Source organism: Cyphellophora attinorum (genome assembly GCF_001299255.1).
Source record: "Cyphellophora attinorum strain CBS 131958 chromosome Unknown Contig33, whole genome shotgun sequence".
Classification (NCBI taxonomy): domain Eukaryota; kingdom Fungi; phylum Ascomycota; class Eurotiomycetes; order Chaetothyriales; family Cyphellophoraceae; genus Cyphellophora; species Cyphellophora attinorum.
Genome location: NW_017253261.1, coordinates 246,972 through 262,925, shown reverse-complemented (window position 1 = coordinate 262,925; position 15,954 = coordinate 246,972). Strand labels below are relative to the sequence as shown.

Below are 15,954 nucleotides of genomic sequence, written 5' to 3'. Positions count from 1 at the left end.
GCACAGTACGCATAAGCAGCGTTTCTACAGCCCGCAGGCATGTCTCTAGCGAAGAAATACTCCGGCCTGCCGGACCTCGACGCGTCACAAGAGATCTACGAGACTCCGGCTTTGACAGACGATGCGTCCACTATACAGACAGACACTCTCCGCACAGACTCGCCGACCCCGTCAGACGAAGATCACAGCGACGAGCGGGTAGTCCGCGAGCGGATAGACCAGAATAGTGCAAGACGGCGCTTCGAGCCAACACTGGTTCACGCAAAAGACGTCAACTTCTCAGACACAATCGCGGCAGGCGAGCGAAGAAGTTACCGGACAAGGTCTAGACGGCGGCGGAAAGGCAGAGTGTAGAAAGCGGAAGCGAGAGCGATGACGAGACATTGGCCGAGAAGATCACACGGTTGAAGAGGGAGGCTGAGGAGGTTCGAATTGCGCTACAGGACAAGCAGGCTGAGCCAGTTCCTGGGATCAAGGTCTCAAAGCCAGAGGAAGCGGCGCACAGCGACGACACCGCTGTGGACGAGCTGCAGTCGCTGATTAACGGCTTGGACACGTCAGCTCACAGTGCGACTAGAGGCTCGTCAAGAGAAGAGGCTCTTCTCAAATCTCTCTCGAATCCCACATCAGCCACAACCAACGGCGACTCATCTTCCACAAAACCGCAGTCACAACCACAACCAGATCCGTCAGCGACCCAAGCAGCCATAGCAGACCGCCTCACCGCCCTCGAAACAGCCCTCGGCCTCCCCTCAATCTCCACCTCTCCACCCTCCATCCTCCCTGCCCTCGACCACCTCACCACCCAACTCGACACCCTAACATCCACTCTCCTCCCACCATCCCGCACCGGCATCAACCCACCCACCTTAACACCCACAACGCCCAACCTCGACGACCTCCACTCCCGCATCCAGCACCTCACCTCTGAAGCAGACAAACTCACCGCCTCGCGCAAAGCCGCCCTCGCCTCCCTCTCAGACCTCCACGACGCCCGCCTCCGCTACAACGCCGCTGCACGCCACACACACTCCTCCTCTGCACGGCACACCTCTGACCAAGCATCAAAATCCGATGCTGCGCCCGCGACACAACAGCTCGATGCGAAAGAAGCACAAATCCACGCACAACTCTTTCTCTCCGAGCAATCCTCCAAAATAACCGCCCTCTACCAACTCTTGCCCTCCATAACCTCCCTCCAACCCCTGTTACCACTCGTCCTCGACCGCCTCCGCAGCCTAAGCGTCATCCACGCCGGTGCGGCGGAAGCGAGGGGCGAGCTGGACGATGTTGTTGCGCGACAGGCGGAGGCACGCCAGGAGATAGCGAAGTGGCGAACGGCCGTGGAGGGGGTGGAGGCCAAGATTGAGGAGTTGAAGGGGGAGATGCGGGAGAATGTGGGTGTGTTGGGGACCATGGTGCAGGGAGTTGAGGGGCGGGTGAAGGCTTTGCAGACTAAGGAGGGATAAGTTGAATGGACATCTTTGGCTCTGAGATGAGCGTAGAGCCGTGTATCATGGATGGTGTGAGGCAGACCCTATCGTGGCTGCTGCAGGCGTAATTTCTGCATAGCATTCTTCTACGAGATACCCCAAAAAGCGATTTTACCAAGCCACACTCCAGTCTGGCTTCCACTGAGCTCAGGCTACCTTCTCCTTCGCTGCTGCATAACAACTAAGGCCCCTTCCTCAGTACCAGCCCACTCAACCCACCATCCTCTCGTCAGGCTCCTCCCACCGCTGGAAGGAACCCATGCATCCTCGGCCAATACCTGTCTGGCCGCGCCATGAACTTCCGTGAACAGCCTCGCAAGCAGAGATCCCCTCCCGTACATCCGGCTGAACAAATCTTGTAGACTATCCCTGCGAGACTTGTTGGGCGCATTGCGGCGGGCTTCCACGATGTTGGTCAAGACAGGACGCCCCAGGCCCGGGACGCGTGCTACCGTAGACCAAGACAAGTCATCCATATTGTCAGTGACCGTCTGAAAGATCTGAACCACGTCGGCAGCCACCGCTTCCTCCACGACAATATAGTCGAAGCGCGCCCAGAAGCCTGCTTTGAGGTAAAGGCCGGTGGCGTTCGTCGACTTGTCGTATCGGAATCTCGGTGTCGAGGCGCTCATCATACCCTTGCGCGGCTCTGAGTGGTCCCTGTGATGTGGTGTCGGAGCTCGGTGCTCCAGGAACCTAGTTACGCCCGTCTGCAGCGCCAGGTTGGTCAGATGCACGTGGACGTCGCTCTGTCTCATGACGTGGGGCGTCTGTGCGGCATTGGCGTGCACGAGAGAAAGCGAGGCGCCACCGGGGTAGGTGAGGGCGGAGAGCGGGAGGAGGATTAGGTGGGATACCAGGAAAGTGATGGTTGTTGAGACGATAAGGCTGAGAGTGACTAGTTGTTGAAGTCTGGACCGGCTGATACGGTTCGTGCTGTGAGTCGCGACTAGAGCGAGGACAGTGTTGAGTGTGGGGACGATGGGGAAGAGGAAGCGTGTTTCCTTGTGTGGGAGAATCGAGTACAAGGTGACATAAACTCCCACCGGGAGCAGCAGTGGCAGAAGTGTCTGGCGGAGGGTTGGGACGAGAACGGCAGAGATCGGAAGGAGTAGCAATGCTGGTGTTGGCGTCAGTCGAGGGATGGCGGACGTCAGATACCAGTGCCACGGCGAGGTGCCCCATGCGGAGGCACCCTGCGAGCCGGGTGGTGGGAAGACATTGGAGAGGAAAGCGGCGGCTTCGGGCCAAACGAATCTGGAAGTCTGCCACATGAACGTGTCGATTGAGACGGTGAGCAGCAGACCAGCAACTGTGGCCGTTAGCACCGCGGGAAGGAGGACTGAGCGGACTGTCGAGATTGCGCGGGCCAGGGAAGTTGATGGGAGCAGTGCGAGAAGGCCATGTCCAGCTAGAAGTAGTGCGATCTCGGAGCGGAAGATGATGGTCGTTATGGTCATGATGTAGATTGCGAGTCTGAGCCGCTTAGTGGGAGACATGCGGCTGGCTGGCTCAGGGAGGGTGAATCGCAGGGCGAATGTGGCTGGTAGATCGTGTTAGCTGTGACTGGTCTAGACGCATATGTCTGACTTACTTAGAACGAAAGCAAAAGTATTGGGCAAAGTGCGAGATGCATAGAAGGTGACGTGGAACTGGCTTGCCTGGAAAGCAACGAACCACGATGCCGTGACCTTGCCATAGGCCTTGCGAACGCCGAATGCGTAAAAGACGACTGAGGCCGCTGTAAGCAGACCTAACACTGCTCGGACTGCCAAGTCTTAGTCATAGTCCTGTACAATGACCGGAGAGCCTACCTAAGGTCTGCTGTTGCGGTAGATCAAGACTCAGCAGAGCCACGAATGGATTCGAAAGCCCAGCCAACACAAGTGCACCAATGAAGGTACGCGGCACGGCGCCGGGAAACTTGACATGATCGTAGAACGCCTTTATGCGCGCAACAGGGCGATCCAGTGAGATGCCGTACGTTAAGAAGTCATGTGCGGCCTGTATGTTGAATGACTCCTCGACCTTGTTGTAGGGCGCGACCACCAGATGGAGCAGGACGAGTGTAGGGATGAGGATCACACCAGCGTGCCATGCTTCGATTCGCATCGCTAGCAATACATCAACAGAGCGTTACCGAGTGAGGCCCATGAGCGACAGTGGGAGAGACGAAAGCGACGTGTAGGCCATAGACTGTTGGGCGGTCAGCATGCAGACGGTACCAAAGGTAGGAAAAGACATTGAACAGGAACCTTGAGACGCGAGATACCTGTACGGATCCACCCTAAATGTTCACGGTTGCCTTGGAAAGAGGGCAACGAGTCTTGGCACAATTGAAGTATTTCGAGCAAAGCCGGCGGCGCATGTATGACACGAAACAGAGATCAGGATAGCCCAAGCGACAAGAGAGACAGATGAGGTCCGGCATCGCTCACTCGTTCGGGACAAGGTGTAGGGCTACCTGCTGAGGGAAATATGGTATTCAGTTTATCGTACTCGTTGTGTATGATTGTAGTCTCTGTGAATTGATAGGAGCTGGACCAATTCAGAATTGCAAAAAAGCAATCTTCCTGCTGCAGCACTCGGAATCGAACCGAGCTCTCCTTGCGATGGGACTAACACTAGACGACCATGGTCGACCACATGAAGCACCACCAATTGTAAGGCATGTTGGATCACTAACACCATGCTGCTTAAAGGTGGCCAGTAGAAGGTGGCTTTCGTGGATCGAAAATTACACGACAGCAATACAAAAAGTGAGCAGGTGCCGCATGTCTTCATTGACCGCCCACATCTGGTACAGTGCAGGAGATGAGTCACGGCAAGGGACGATCGAACGCTATTGGTAAAGGTTTTGGACTGGAAGCGTCCCGACTGTCATGGCATGCAACAGTCATTAAGGACGACTTGAATACAAGAGGGCAACGTGTGGCCAATGCTGCTTTCGCTAGGGGGCCCGCCTGATTGCGAAAGATTTGCCCTAACCTAGATCGACTCATGCTCAACTCGTCCAGCCAGTCGTTTAGACCTATCCATGCCCAAAAATACGGGCAACCGGGAAAAGCATCGCTCAGAGCTTTACATGTGGGAGATACTCCAGGTCGAGCATCTTGTCTGTGCCAGGAATCTTGAAGGGTTCGGCGGGTATTACCACGGCTACCGCTCTTGCTGCTTCGGTCTTCGACGCGTTGCTCCATTTATGCATCTGCCAGATGAGTCAGTCTTGTATCAGCAGAATTGGAACATAAATTTGAGCCGTCGTATACGATAAGCGGCTGTTCCTGCGCCCCGAGCTGTGATTCTAATTACTGGGCGTTTTCCTCCAAGTCGACCACCTGCCATTACCGAGCCACAAATGTTGCTCATCATTTATTTCTCGGCCATGGAGGGCACTGAGGTCCAGGCACTGTTACACTGATCAAGTGGGGGCTTGGAATGAGCCTCACTCGAGCGTCAGTGTGACAGCCTGATACCTCGTGGACTTTCTCGCCAGGGAGGGCGTTGCCAGGAAAACGCCCAGTTCTTTTAGTCACAGCCTGCGCCCTTCGGCGTGTCCTGTCAAAACTTACCGTGCCTCGTTGTACAATATGATCCTAGAAAGAAGTCAGTCAGTCTGCGTGTCGAACAGCCCCTGCGTACAACTCACCCTGGCAGTAGTCTGACCTTTTCCCCGCTATCCAGCGTATGCTCAATCTCCCCCATCACGCATATCGAGAAGTCAACACTCTTCGTCCGATGAAATGCTGACTCTCCACCTGGCGCGAGATCCATCACCACAAGGTGAACACCACCACCAGGAATCACAATGTCGCGCTTTCTGAAGCTTGCACTCCCACGATCGTTCTTGTACTTAGCGATATCGGCATTGTCCTTCATCACGGCCGGGATACTGTCCGTGGCAAAGGAGCGCGCTACCCACCCGAATCCCTCTAGTCCGTAGTACTTCTGTGGCGGCGAGTCGATGTAGACGCTCTTGCCATTGCTGTCATGGCCTGTGAAGTGGCGCTTATTTGGTCGGAGACCAGATGCTGAATCTCCTGGTTCTTTGCCTGACATTGTGGCGAATGGCCAATGCTTTGCTGGAGTAGTAGAGTAGCGATCTGGCGTCAGAGGAGCACAGCAGGAAAAATACTACAGGTTATGTGACCCAGCTATGGGCCAATCTGAATGTCTACGGTCGCAATAGGCACCGCTTCAGTCTTCGCGTCTCACCTTATGTATCAGAACCGGAATGGTCTTGCGAGTTTGCGGGGATATTCACGCCCAGCTATAGGATTGAGCCGAGGTGCCAAAGTACTGAGCGTCCTTGTGACGAAAGGCTGCTAATCGTTTGCAGGTCAGGGAGGGCTCTGCAGGTCTCATATGAGTTCGCTGGTTGAGCAGTTGAATTTCAATGAGCCTCACTTGAGCGTCAGTCTGAAGGAAACCTCGTTGCAGACTTTCTGGCCAGGGAGGGCTTCATAAAGTAGAGCTCAGCTGCGCTTTTGGCGCACACGACTCGCCGAAGATCTCGTGCCTGACCTCCTGCGTTGCCGTATCGAATTAGTAGATGCACAACGGACAGGCACTGCAGGTGGATTGAACAAGCCAGAGTGTCCTTCCGAACCAGGCAGACCAGTTCCCCTACTGAAATCACCCAGTCCGGTCCGCCTGGCTGCTACACCACCAGTCTACACCCTTCCAGGCTGCCCCTCTTGGACCTCGCGCAAGAGATACTGTCCTACGACCAACAACCACGCCCACACTCACACGCAACCCACAAGCAACCCACGCCATGTTATCCCTCTTCGGCTTCGGCCCCCTAATCTACGTCTCAGTCCTGCTCCTCAACGCCATCGCCGTCCTCTCCGAAGACCGCTTCCTCGCCCGCATCGGCTGGGGCCGCGCCCACCTCCAGCAATCCGAGCCCTCTTTCGGCCAAAGCGCGAACGATCCGGATAGTCTGAAGAGTCGCGCGGTGAATTTGATCAGTAGTATACGGATGGTGGCGCGGGTGCCGTTGATTGCGGTGAACGTGGTGTTGATATTGTATGAGTTGGTGCTGGGCTGAGGCGGTTACGACAGGTGTGTTAGAAGAAATGGCTACAACATGATCTTCACGAGGGCGCTCTACGGCGTTGACGTTGCGCTGAGAAGCAATATCTGCAATATCAGCGGCATGATCCTTAAAGGTATCATCCAGAGCGAGCTCAGGTCAGACCCAGACTCATCAGTAGTGGGTTAACATAAAGGACACGAAGCAGCTGCCGCACCATCGTCAGCAACATGCGAACTCACCATTGCACGCGATGCCAGAACGGACGCCGTGCTTCGTGAGGCCGCTCTCGACCCTTGCCAGCGTCGCTCATACAGGAGCTTGAACGGGATCGGACGCTGTGCAGGTCATGCCGGATATGGACATCAGCAGCCCTCGCTTTATGGCCGCTCCACTACAGTCAAGTCGGGTTTCAATACGTACAGCACATGTATCCAACAGAGCATCCGCTGTGTGCCGACTTCTGCGAGTGTCTTATCAAGAAGAGGAAGGTATGAATACACGTGGATTAGCAGCAGATTCGCTGGTCACTTATCACAATGCTTCTGTTGGCCTGTTCTCGGGTACAGTCACTTAGAACAGCTCGAAATCAAGTCGCAGAGACCAAGTCGAGGCAGGGTGTGTACGACTTAGCAGGCTGTACCAGAAAATGTACATCACGCTACATTCATACTGCTATGCCATGCTCATTACATACCATTTTCGTCCCTATCCAACCACCAAGTCCGCGCTAGTGGGTCTGTACTAGAGCATCCCAAAACTCTTCTTCCGTATACTGAATCGACTGTGCTTCTCCTTTTTCCCGCCATCCTTGGCCGGTGCGCCTGTTGGCTCTTCACCATCCACAAGCGCAGTGGACGAGTCTGTCGCCGCTGGTGCATTCCCGTTCCCATTCGCTGCAGGCGTTTGTGGCGGTGCGGCAGAGCCTAACTTCTCCCCCTCAGTCGCCGCCCTCGCCAGCCCGCCACCCACGCCGCCCATGCTCGTACTCGTAGGCATGCTGGCCACAACTTTATCCTTCTCCTTCTTTGAACCGCCACCCAGACTGCCGAACCTCAGACTCTTGCTCCGTCTGAAGCGGTCCAATCCTGACGCAACCCCGTTGCCGTTCGCCGGCGATGCGCCAGCTCCCGGACTGCCTATCGCACCATCCACATCCCGCATCCTCGCCTCCTCCGCCGCGCTGACTTTACTCGCCTCCATCGCCGCCTTCAGATCCGCCTCTTGCCTCTTATGTGCATCCTGCAGCTTAATCGACAACTGCTTGCGACGTTCTTTCTCGGCTTCGACACGTTCCTTCTCGGCGGCTTTCTCGGCGGCTTTGCGTGCCTTTTCTGCTGCCTTTTCTTCTTTTGCTTTCTCCTTTTTGGACTGCACTACAGGGCTGACTGGTCTGGGGAACACTGGGGTCGTGGTGGCGGTGGGTGATTTCGGCGGATCGACGTGGCCATTTGTTGTTTTCATTAATGCGGGGGCCGTGGCGGCGTGGTCTAGGTTGGCGAATGCGTCCCCTGAAGGTGAGGTAGCGTCGCTGACGACGCGGTGCAGCTCGGCTGACTCGCGCATGTTGACGGCGATGCCGGCTTCGCCGGACTGGGATGCGCGGCGTTTGCCGTGGGAACGCTGCTCCTTCTGAACCTGTTCGAGGGTCGTTTCCTGGTAGAAGAGCACGTACGCGCAAGCCAGGCCGGGCTTGTCGCCAAAAAAGTTCTTGACGTAGTTGCGATCCACAGGCTCGACCATTTCGTCGTCGAAGAGCAGCCAGCCGCGGTCTTGGGTTTTGATGATTGCGACGTAGTGGCCGTGGTAAGGACCGCCGCCGATGTGGACGACAACAGCGTAGAGTTCGTAGAGGCGGTCAGGGTCTTCGGCATCATCGGTCGTGTTGAAGAGGCGGAGGTGGTAGGGGTACACTACTTTGTGGAATAGTTTTTGTAATCGTTGGAGGTCTTCGGTGTATTTAAAGCGTTTGAGGTGGAGGGCGAGGATTTTGGGTAGGCGTTTTATCTTCATACGCTTTTCGGCTTCTTGCAGACCGCCGCAGTTGTCGCAGTGGAATTTGTTGCGCTCGCATAACATTTCTTCTTCGGAGAAGCGCCGTAAGCATGCTGTGACGGATGAATGCTGTTCTAAGTCGACTGATAGGTCCAAGAAAGGCTCGTCTCGTTGTGATGTGTTTTCACAGGTCAGACACCTTGTCTCCGAAGTCAGCTTGCCCTCGAATAGATCGTGGAACATCTTTGCAGGTGATTCTGAGCTGGGCGCCGGCAGTATTGAAGGGAACGACACTGTGCCATGCTCGGTGCTCTCTTCCTCTTTGTCAGCATCGTCTGCAAATGGGTTTTCGGCCTCGGCTTTCTGCTTCAATATCTTGTCGTGCGCCTCCACGTTCTCTATGACTGTATTCAGCAATAAGTTGAGAAACTCGTGGGCGTCCTGGTGCATAGCAGATCTGAACATCTCGTTCTCTTTCCGTAGCGTCTCCAGGAATTTTGTCGGACTGATCACACCAGATCGGCCCTGATTTGTTACCACGGCCTCGAAGATATCCTTTGTAGCTGTGAAGAGCGACTCCGGCATCTCATAGCCTCCAGCGTTCTGGTAGCCCATATTCAGTATAGGTCCTGTCATCAGCGCCTGCTTTTTCTTGTACTCGGGCGATTCCTTGTCCTCAGGCTTCTGCTGTTGCTGTTGACCGGACGAGTTGCGTGCGGTAGGCTGGGCGGCTGGCTTCTTCTGTCCATTGTTTGGGTTGAATGGTGGCCGAGGTGGCGCTGTTTTCATGGCGGCGAAGACATCGTCGGGCAGCGATCGTTGTGGGTAGCTGAGAATCTGTTCTCGGAACGGGACTGAGTAGTATAGACATTGTAGAATTGAGTTGCAGTAGCTAGCAGCCTGTCAGTTATGGCTATCGCGATCACAAAGGGTAGTGTATACCAGGTATTGCCGAACTATAAGTTGTATGTTAGCAAATACATTTGGCTGCGGCTTGGGCCATCGGTACGCACGTTTTCCATTCCCCAAAATTTGTCGCTGCCATCGTTCCGTATAGGGCCGGCATTCTGGAGCATGCGCTCCAGCGGTGTCGGCTGAGGCGCAGTGAGATCTTTCTTGGTCGGCGATACATTTTGCGTCGAGGCTGTCTGCTGCACAGTTGGTCAGCAAGCGAAGCGAGCGAGCGCCAGACTTCTGGAATGTCATACAGTGTTCGATTTGATCTTGGAGAAGAAGGAACTCATGTTGGCGGCTCAGATATGCAGCTGCCCGACATATGGGTGTGCTGTGGAGATGCCTCAAATCAACATGAGGGACACCATCAATCAATTCGTGTGATGTTGCTGTTGGATATATAACAGTCCTGGTTGATCAAGTGTGCTTTTTGGCGATGTTGCTGGGACTGGCCGAATTCAAAGTTTGTCACCGCGTGGATGATATCAATTGAAGAAGTCAAAGAAGATGGGGCGCAAGTTCAGAAACAGCAGTAGGTGGCAGCTGGCAGCAGTGGTGCTCTTCTAGTTCCCTCGTGGCGGGGAACGGAGAAGAATCGCCTTAGTTCGTCTGGGATCGTGCCTCTTGTTGGAGTCGCATGGAGGGCGTTCGCGAACCGAGCCTGTAGGAAGTATAATTATACCGACTAATAGGTAGCTGGCCAGCAGTGGCGGCTTGGAAGCGGACGAGCACCGAGAGATCTGTCTTTCGAGACCCAGCAACCGGCGACAGTCGTTCGACTGCAATGCTTTGGGCCATTGTTAGCGATGTAACTGCACTATGATATGCAGGCGACCAGCATTTAGCCGTTGCTGGCGCATACGTGTGGGAGAAGATGGGCGGTAGATCCGAGGGCGAGCAAATAGCAGCCCTAGAACAACCCCCCACCACGATTCCACCTCTTCTACTGCAGCTTCCTACGAACTCTTCCAACCACTACCACCGCCGGTTTGCTGGCCCCTCCATAAGCCACGAGGTCTTGCCCACCTGCACAAGCAAAATCCCAGATACACTTCCCGTGCCTGTCCTGTCTCGTCTTAGTTGCCCGACATCATCGAAAAGATGACCGAAGGCTCCGCTGGTCTGGTACCGTGCCTGACCCGACTGGCCGACGCCCTCTCCAGAATTACGGAGAAGCCTGGCACCTGGGAAGGTCGTCAACAGGCCGCATTATATGGATGCTTTTCGGCGCTTACTGCCCTTAGACGCCATTCCTACCAACTGCTCCATATCCTGGGCAAGCATGATCTTCAGGCAATTCGGGCTGCGATCTTCATGTGGCGGCAAGTCAAGGCCAAAGGTCAGACAGGGAACTCGAGGACCTCATCAGAATGACGGTTTGCAGTTGCATGGTACTCGACGTCACTGCAGTAAAGTCTAAGAGCCTGGGGCGGCTTTCGCCCGACCTCGCCGGGCCGTCAGTAACGTGTAGCTGCAACTGACGGACGCCACGAAAATCGTACTTCATCGAAATGCTTTTATGCGCAAGTCTAGATCCGACCAAGAGCTGGGACCTTCATCGGAGCGTTCTTCAAGCGTATCTTGAGCTTCTCATGCGCGTCTCTTGAGCGTCGCTTCATCATTGCTTGAGCGCCTGTTAGTGCAAACAGTTCGTCGTGGTTTTCCTGCTTAGGGAGGACTCTCTGGGAAATAAATGGTTCTACCAAAGGCTCATAGGGAAACTGGTGGGTATCGCATTATGTCGTCGCTCAATCTCGCAGTTTGAGTATCTCTGTCAAGAACTCCTCGAAGCTAACAGTGATATAGCCGTCTCGATCATCATCGTAGTTCTTGAACACATCCGTCATGCGCTTCAAATGGACGCATGCTTGAACAAACAGATCGAAACTCATGCCCTGGGTTGTCGCAGCGCCACGGCTTCCACGTCTCTCCTCCGCCATGCGCATGCCCTTTGCTTCATATGTGCTATATAGTAGACTCACAAATGGTTGCGATAGTCTGTAGCCGAAAGCCACGAGGGCTTTTGAGAATTCGTTCAGGGTGATCCGGCCGCTCCTGTCCTCGTCAAATCGCTCGAATAGCTCTTTCCACGCTGCCAGAAACCTCCATAGATTCTGGAATTCGGCGAAAGTGAGCGTAGCGCTTTGCAGCTGGGTAGGGGGAGAACTCGTGAACATGCGCATCAATGCTCTGTTCGTGGACGGATCGAAGGGTGTGTAATCTCCATTGACAAGAGCTGAGCCCAACTCTGTCAGTGTCATATGTCCTGTTCTCGTAATGTTGGCTGCCTCGAATATTGACCACAGCTCTGGCGAGTCCGCGTCCGGTGGAGCTGGCGTTCGTGCCGGCGAGGGCGAGTGGTGTTGAGCTATGGATATTGGCTGCATCTGTGGACGTGGGCCATTGCCGTAGCCTGCTGGCGGCGGCGGTGATCCTAACCGACTGAAATTGTGATCATAGCTGTCTTTCTGTGGAGGTGGTGGGCGGTAGTTCTGTTGATTCTGGTGATTTTGGTGATATGGCTGCTGATTGTGCTGGTAATTGGACGGAGGCCCGCCCGAGGGTCTTCGTCCACCATGCCCAGGAGACGGTGGCCGGTTCTGCTGTGAAGGCAGATTTGAGTATGCGGGTCGCTGAGTTGAGGGAGATGGTCGGCGGCCTGCCAGCATCTGTGCCGCCTGGTCTGGTTCCGCATGCCTGTGGAGGTGGTCAGCTACAGCTTCGCGATGGGTGCGTGAGACGTACGCTGGCAGCGCATCTGGGTTGAAGGCTTTGTTGTATGCCATGTCAAGGTCTCCCCTTGAACGACCGTAGGAGTTGGAGACGTTTGCACAAGGAAGGCGCAATCGCGATCGCTACGATGTTTGTGCAGGAAGTGTCGCTTCTTGGCCGAGCTCACTAGGTTGCGATCCTGCTACTACTTCGGACTTCAGACGTGATGGCTATAGACATTCTCTGACCATCAGCTGAAGTCGAAACACGAAGTGGGCTGAATCTCGGCCACCCACTGGAGGCTCCGTTTGCGCCCAGTAACTTCCGATTGCAGGGCGCTGTCACTATATTGTACTTCGGTCTCGAGCGAGCAGCGAGTTGCGGTCGGTCCAAGAAGTCGAAAGTCCGGCTACTATGTTCTGTGAAGCTCGCAGCACAACCGGTGTCGTCGTTGTAGGTTAGACATGGATCTACGAGCCTGCACGCTTTGTCATGCACATTGCGCTTGCCAAAGTTCTGAGCTCGGTGGGAGTCTAATTGCACCTCCCGCTAACGTGGCGCCCCTGGAGCGCCGTTCCTACCCCTGCCGCCTGCCGGAGATGCAGTGCTCGGATTCGCTACTGCCTCAAATTCGTTAGGCTTGGCTGACCGTAGCAGGTACCGAATACCTGGAAGCACTGGCACCGGACATCTCCTGTGGGTACAGGGTACAAAGTCGTGCATCCGCGTAGACTTAAGAAGACAGCAAGGCACTTCGTGCATGTGTACCGTTGCAACATACGTGTACGATCACCCCGCGCAGGGCCTTATCTTAAAGAAGCCTGTAGCTACCTTGGTTCCGATCTACTGCCGACGACTGAGCCTCACGACCATGACCGCAGAACATGCTCAAGACCAGCCGGAGCTTTGGCTGTTTGGATACGGGTACTAGGACTTTCCTGCAACAGGATCAACGTGCTGGCTACTGACGTGTCACATAGAAGCTTGATCTGGAAGCCCCCTCCCCATTTCGGTGACGATCATGCGAAACTCTTATTCAACGACAGTCGATATTGACAGCTGTCAGATCAACGCATACCGGGCTACATCAAAGGCTACGTTCGCAGGTTTTGGCAGGTAGGAGTAAATGTCCTCGATGTCATGCACCACAGCAACTGAGATTCAAAGGCCAGGTACTGTCAAGATGACTTCTGTCAGTTCTCGTACTAACGCACAAAGCGAGGACCACAGGGGCACTCCTGAAGCACCTGGTCGAGTCGTCACACTCATTGAACGGGGTTTCTGGAAGACCCTGGGAGACACAGTAACATTCTGTTCCACGTGTCTCCGGTTGCTGCTAACGTGCCGTAAGCAAAATCCGCCAGAGAATGATCTAGTCTGGGGTGTTGCGTACCACATTATCCCGGAGAAAGTCGAGGAAGTCAGGGAGTACCTCGACATCAGAGAGATCAATGGATACAGCATACAGTATACGCCCTTCGTACCAGCAGAAGAGGGCATCCCGGAGCAGACTTGCCTGGTCTATATTGGAATGCCTGACAATCCTCAATTCCTCGGTGCACTTCAGCCCCAAGTCGTCGCGGAGAAGATCAACGAAAGTATCGGGCCAAGTGGCGAGAACAGGGAGTATCTTCTTCAACTAGACGAGGCCTTGCAAACTCTGAGTCCTGATAGCCATGACGAGCACATCAGTGACCTTGCCCGGAGAGTACGTTCGATGACTCCTCCGACTCGTTCAACTCATCATCGTCGATTATCGAAAACTGGACTGCAACGAGTCAGTAGTACTGAGGAGCAAGAAGAAGTCGAGAAGACTGCATAATGTGTCTCGTCATTCAGGCGCTGACCCGTCGCTTGAGTACATCTTCATCAATTGGGACTGCATAGCAAGCAGACTTCGTTCCTCGACAACCAAGATCCGGCTCAGCGTTGTTGTCCGCCGCCACCTGATCCAAAATGTCCGTCACCAGTTGAACCAAAATTATGCCCATCACCAGTCGAACCGAAAGCCTGTCCGTCACCAGTTGAACCAAAATTATGCCCATCACCAGTCGAACCGAAAGCCTGTCCGTCACCAGTCGACCCAAATGTGTTGCCACCGTCGCCTGCGTTGCCCTGGAAACCTCCTTGGTAGTATCCTTGCTGGGGCTGCTGCTGCTGTTGAGATCCATATTGCTGGGGCTGCTGGCCGCCATATCCTCCGCGATTGTAACTGGAAACGAAGCCGCCACCACGACCTTGACTGAACGGGTTCGCATAGCCACCTCCACGACCTCCGTATGCGCCAACTCCACCTTGGTAGCCTCCGCGACTACCATAGCCACCACGCTGGCCGCCGCCGGATCTGTTGTCCGTTGCATGGTCAACACGAATGATGCGACCATCAAACCTTCCACAAGTTAGCCCTGCGCATCGAGCACCACCTGATTGACATACTCGGTGGAATCCATCTTCTCTTTCGCGGCATCTGCCTCCTCTTTAGACGAGAATCTCACAAAGCCAAACCCACGGCTTCTATTGGTGTCGCGATCCTTGACAACAACCTGCGAGGAGTCAGCGTATATCAGCATGAACCGTGGCCTGAACGTACCGCCTCTTCCACAGTACCGTACTCCTCGAATCTCTGGCGCAGGGTTTCATCGTTCGTATGCCAGGCTAGGCCCCTGTCCACGGAGATCTGTAAGCGGTCCCTTTCAACAGCGCCTCACTTACCCAATAAACAATTTCGCCATAGCTACGAGAAGGTAGCGGACCTGATGGAGTGGCCTCGTGGGCGAAAAAGTTGTAATGGTTGATGCAGTCACAAGCGCAGACCTGCAGATAGGCAGCCGTGCCGACGCTGTAAATCCCTTCTCAACGAGTCACTCGCACGCAACAACTCAAACTTGACTGCTGTGAGATCCGACACATCCACGACAACGTACTGCAAGAAACGAGGCAAACGCCGATTGACTCCAATGCCAACAAGGTGTAAGGACGAAATGAGTGCTGGAATAACAGGAGAGAAATGCTTCACAAAGCAGCAAAGCATTGACCGGTCACAGCGGAGGCAATTCTTCAACCAACAAGTGCGCCTGATACGAACTCAGGTCAGGCATTTCCGCCCGGAAGCAAAGACCCAGACATGATGAATTCACAGGCAACGTTACAATTACCGATCCAACTAGATCTCTCAAATGCTCCGAAAGCTTCTCAGGCCACACTTCTGCGGGCGTGGCCGAACTGCTGGTGATGTCAAATTGATCCTCGACGAATGGCAGCAGAACACTGGACCCGGGTCCGTGCCCAGCAGGTCGACATGGGGGCATACAGCAGAATGCGGGCTCTCTAGTCAAGACTCAACAACCCGCAGCTGCCGGCCGTTCCCAAATATCCCCACAAAGAGCCACAGCGACCAGTTCCTGGCTCTTACCTGTGGCAGAACTATGCAGTCAACCGCGCCACAGATGCAGATAATTCGACCATCGTCAGTCGCTATCCGACCAACTTTGTCCTGGTGTGCGTCAGTGCGCTTCTTGCCCCTCAGAAACTCCTCTCATCGGCCATAATGGCAATTAACGAAGCGCCGTGACAAATTAGAACATTAAGCAGACCGTCTGAGGAGTACTTTCTACCCATATTCTGCAATCAACTGGTCACCTGGACGGATCAACGAGTCGTATGCCGGCCCGCAAGATGAAAAGTCCTCGAAAGTCTAAGACTTGCCATGCGCAACGCACCAGGGTTGCAGTCGCATCGGCCACAGAGGGAACGGGTGATCGA

General features: G+C 54.7%; 8 protein-coding genes across 8 annotated transcripts; 3 read left to right on the top strand and 5 right to left on the bottom strand.

The window, feature by feature from the left end:
• Nucleotides 1-39: 39 nt before the first annotated feature.
• Nucleotides 40-1,469, top strand: AB675_8959 (uncharacterized protein; the record flags this gene model as incomplete). Its single annotated transcript, XM_018149451.1, has 2 exons — nt 40-323; nt 371-1,469. The coding sequence occupies 2 exons, from the start codon at nt 40-42 to the stop codon at nt 1,467-1,469; spliced, it is 1,383 nt and encodes a 460-aa protein (XP_017996196.1).
• Nucleotides 1,470-1,645: 176 nt separating this feature from the next.
• AB675_8958 (putative Dol-P-Man:Man(7)GlcNAc(2)-PP-Dol alpha-1,6-mannosyltransferase) lies at nt 1,646-3,605 on the bottom strand (the record flags this gene model as incomplete). The annotated part of the gene is made up of 3 exons (XM_018149450.1): nt 1,646-3,036; nt 3,088-3,261; nt 3,308-3,605. 3 exons carry the CDS (start codon nt 3,603-3,605, stop codon nt 1,646-1,648), a joined length of 1,863 nt encoding a protein of 620 aa, XP_017996163.1.
• Nucleotides 3,606-5,061: 1,456 nt separating this feature from the next.
• On the bottom strand, nt 5,062-5,552 carry AB675_8957 (uncharacterized protein; the record flags this gene model as incomplete). Its single annotated transcript, XM_018149449.1, has 2 exons — nt 5,062-5,089; nt 5,143-5,552. 2 exons carry the CDS (start codon nt 5,550-5,552, stop codon nt 5,062-5,064), a joined length of 438 nt encoding a protein of 145 aa, XP_017996151.1.
• A 718-nt stretch (nt 5,553-6,270) lies between these two features.
• AB675_8956 (Protein transport protein yos1) lies at nt 6,271-6,720 on the top strand (the record flags this gene model as incomplete). The annotated part of the gene is made up of 2 exons (XM_018149448.1): nt 6,271-6,530; nt 6,561-6,720. The coding sequence occupies 2 exons, from the start codon at nt 6,271-6,273 to the stop codon at nt 6,718-6,720; spliced, it is 420 nt and encodes a 139-aa protein (XP_017996195.1).
• A 555-nt stretch (nt 6,721-7,275) lies between these two features.
• AB675_8955 (putative ubiquitin carboxyl-terminal hydrolase creB) lies at nt 7,276-9,770 on the bottom strand (the record flags this gene model as incomplete). Its single annotated transcript, XM_018149447.1, has 4 exons — nt 7,276-9,418; nt 9,469-9,482; nt 9,540-9,677; nt 9,735-9,770. The coding sequence occupies 4 exons, from the start codon at nt 9,768-9,770 to the stop codon at nt 7,276-7,278; spliced, it is 2,331 nt and encodes a 776-aa protein (XP_017996080.1).
• Nucleotides 9,771-11,228: 1,458 nt separating this feature from the next.
• Nucleotides 11,229-12,266, bottom strand: AB675_8954 (Programmed cell death protein 6; the record flags this gene model as incomplete). Its single annotated transcript, XM_018149446.1, has 2 exons — nt 11,229-12,177; nt 12,226-12,266. The coding sequence occupies 2 exons, from the start codon at nt 12,264-12,266 to the stop codon at nt 11,229-11,231; spliced, it is 990 nt and encodes a 329-aa protein (XP_017996099.1).
• Nucleotides 12,267-13,063: 797 nt separating this feature from the next.
• On the top strand, nt 13,064-14,014 carry AB675_8953 (Glutathione-specific gamma-glutamylcyclotransferase; the record flags this gene model as incomplete). Its single annotated transcript, XM_018149445.1, has 5 exons — nt 13,064-13,116; nt 13,173-13,204; nt 13,259-13,308; nt 13,415-13,495; nt 13,544-14,014. The coding sequence occupies 5 exons, from the start codon at nt 13,064-13,066 to the stop codon at nt 14,012-14,014; spliced, it is 687 nt and encodes a 228-aa protein (XP_017996109.1).
• Nucleotides 14,015-14,115: 101 nt separating this feature from the next.
• AB675_8952 (Glycine-rich RNA-binding protein 4, mitochondrial) lies at nt 14,116-14,924 on the bottom strand (the record flags this gene model as incomplete). The annotated part of the gene is made up of 4 exons (XM_018149444.1): nt 14,116-14,581; nt 14,629-14,735; nt 14,783-14,855; nt 14,905-14,924. 4 exons carry the CDS (start codon nt 14,922-14,924, stop codon nt 14,116-14,118), a joined length of 666 nt encoding a protein of 221 aa, XP_017996133.1.
• Between the last annotated feature and the right edge of the window lie 1,030 nt (nt 14,925-15,954).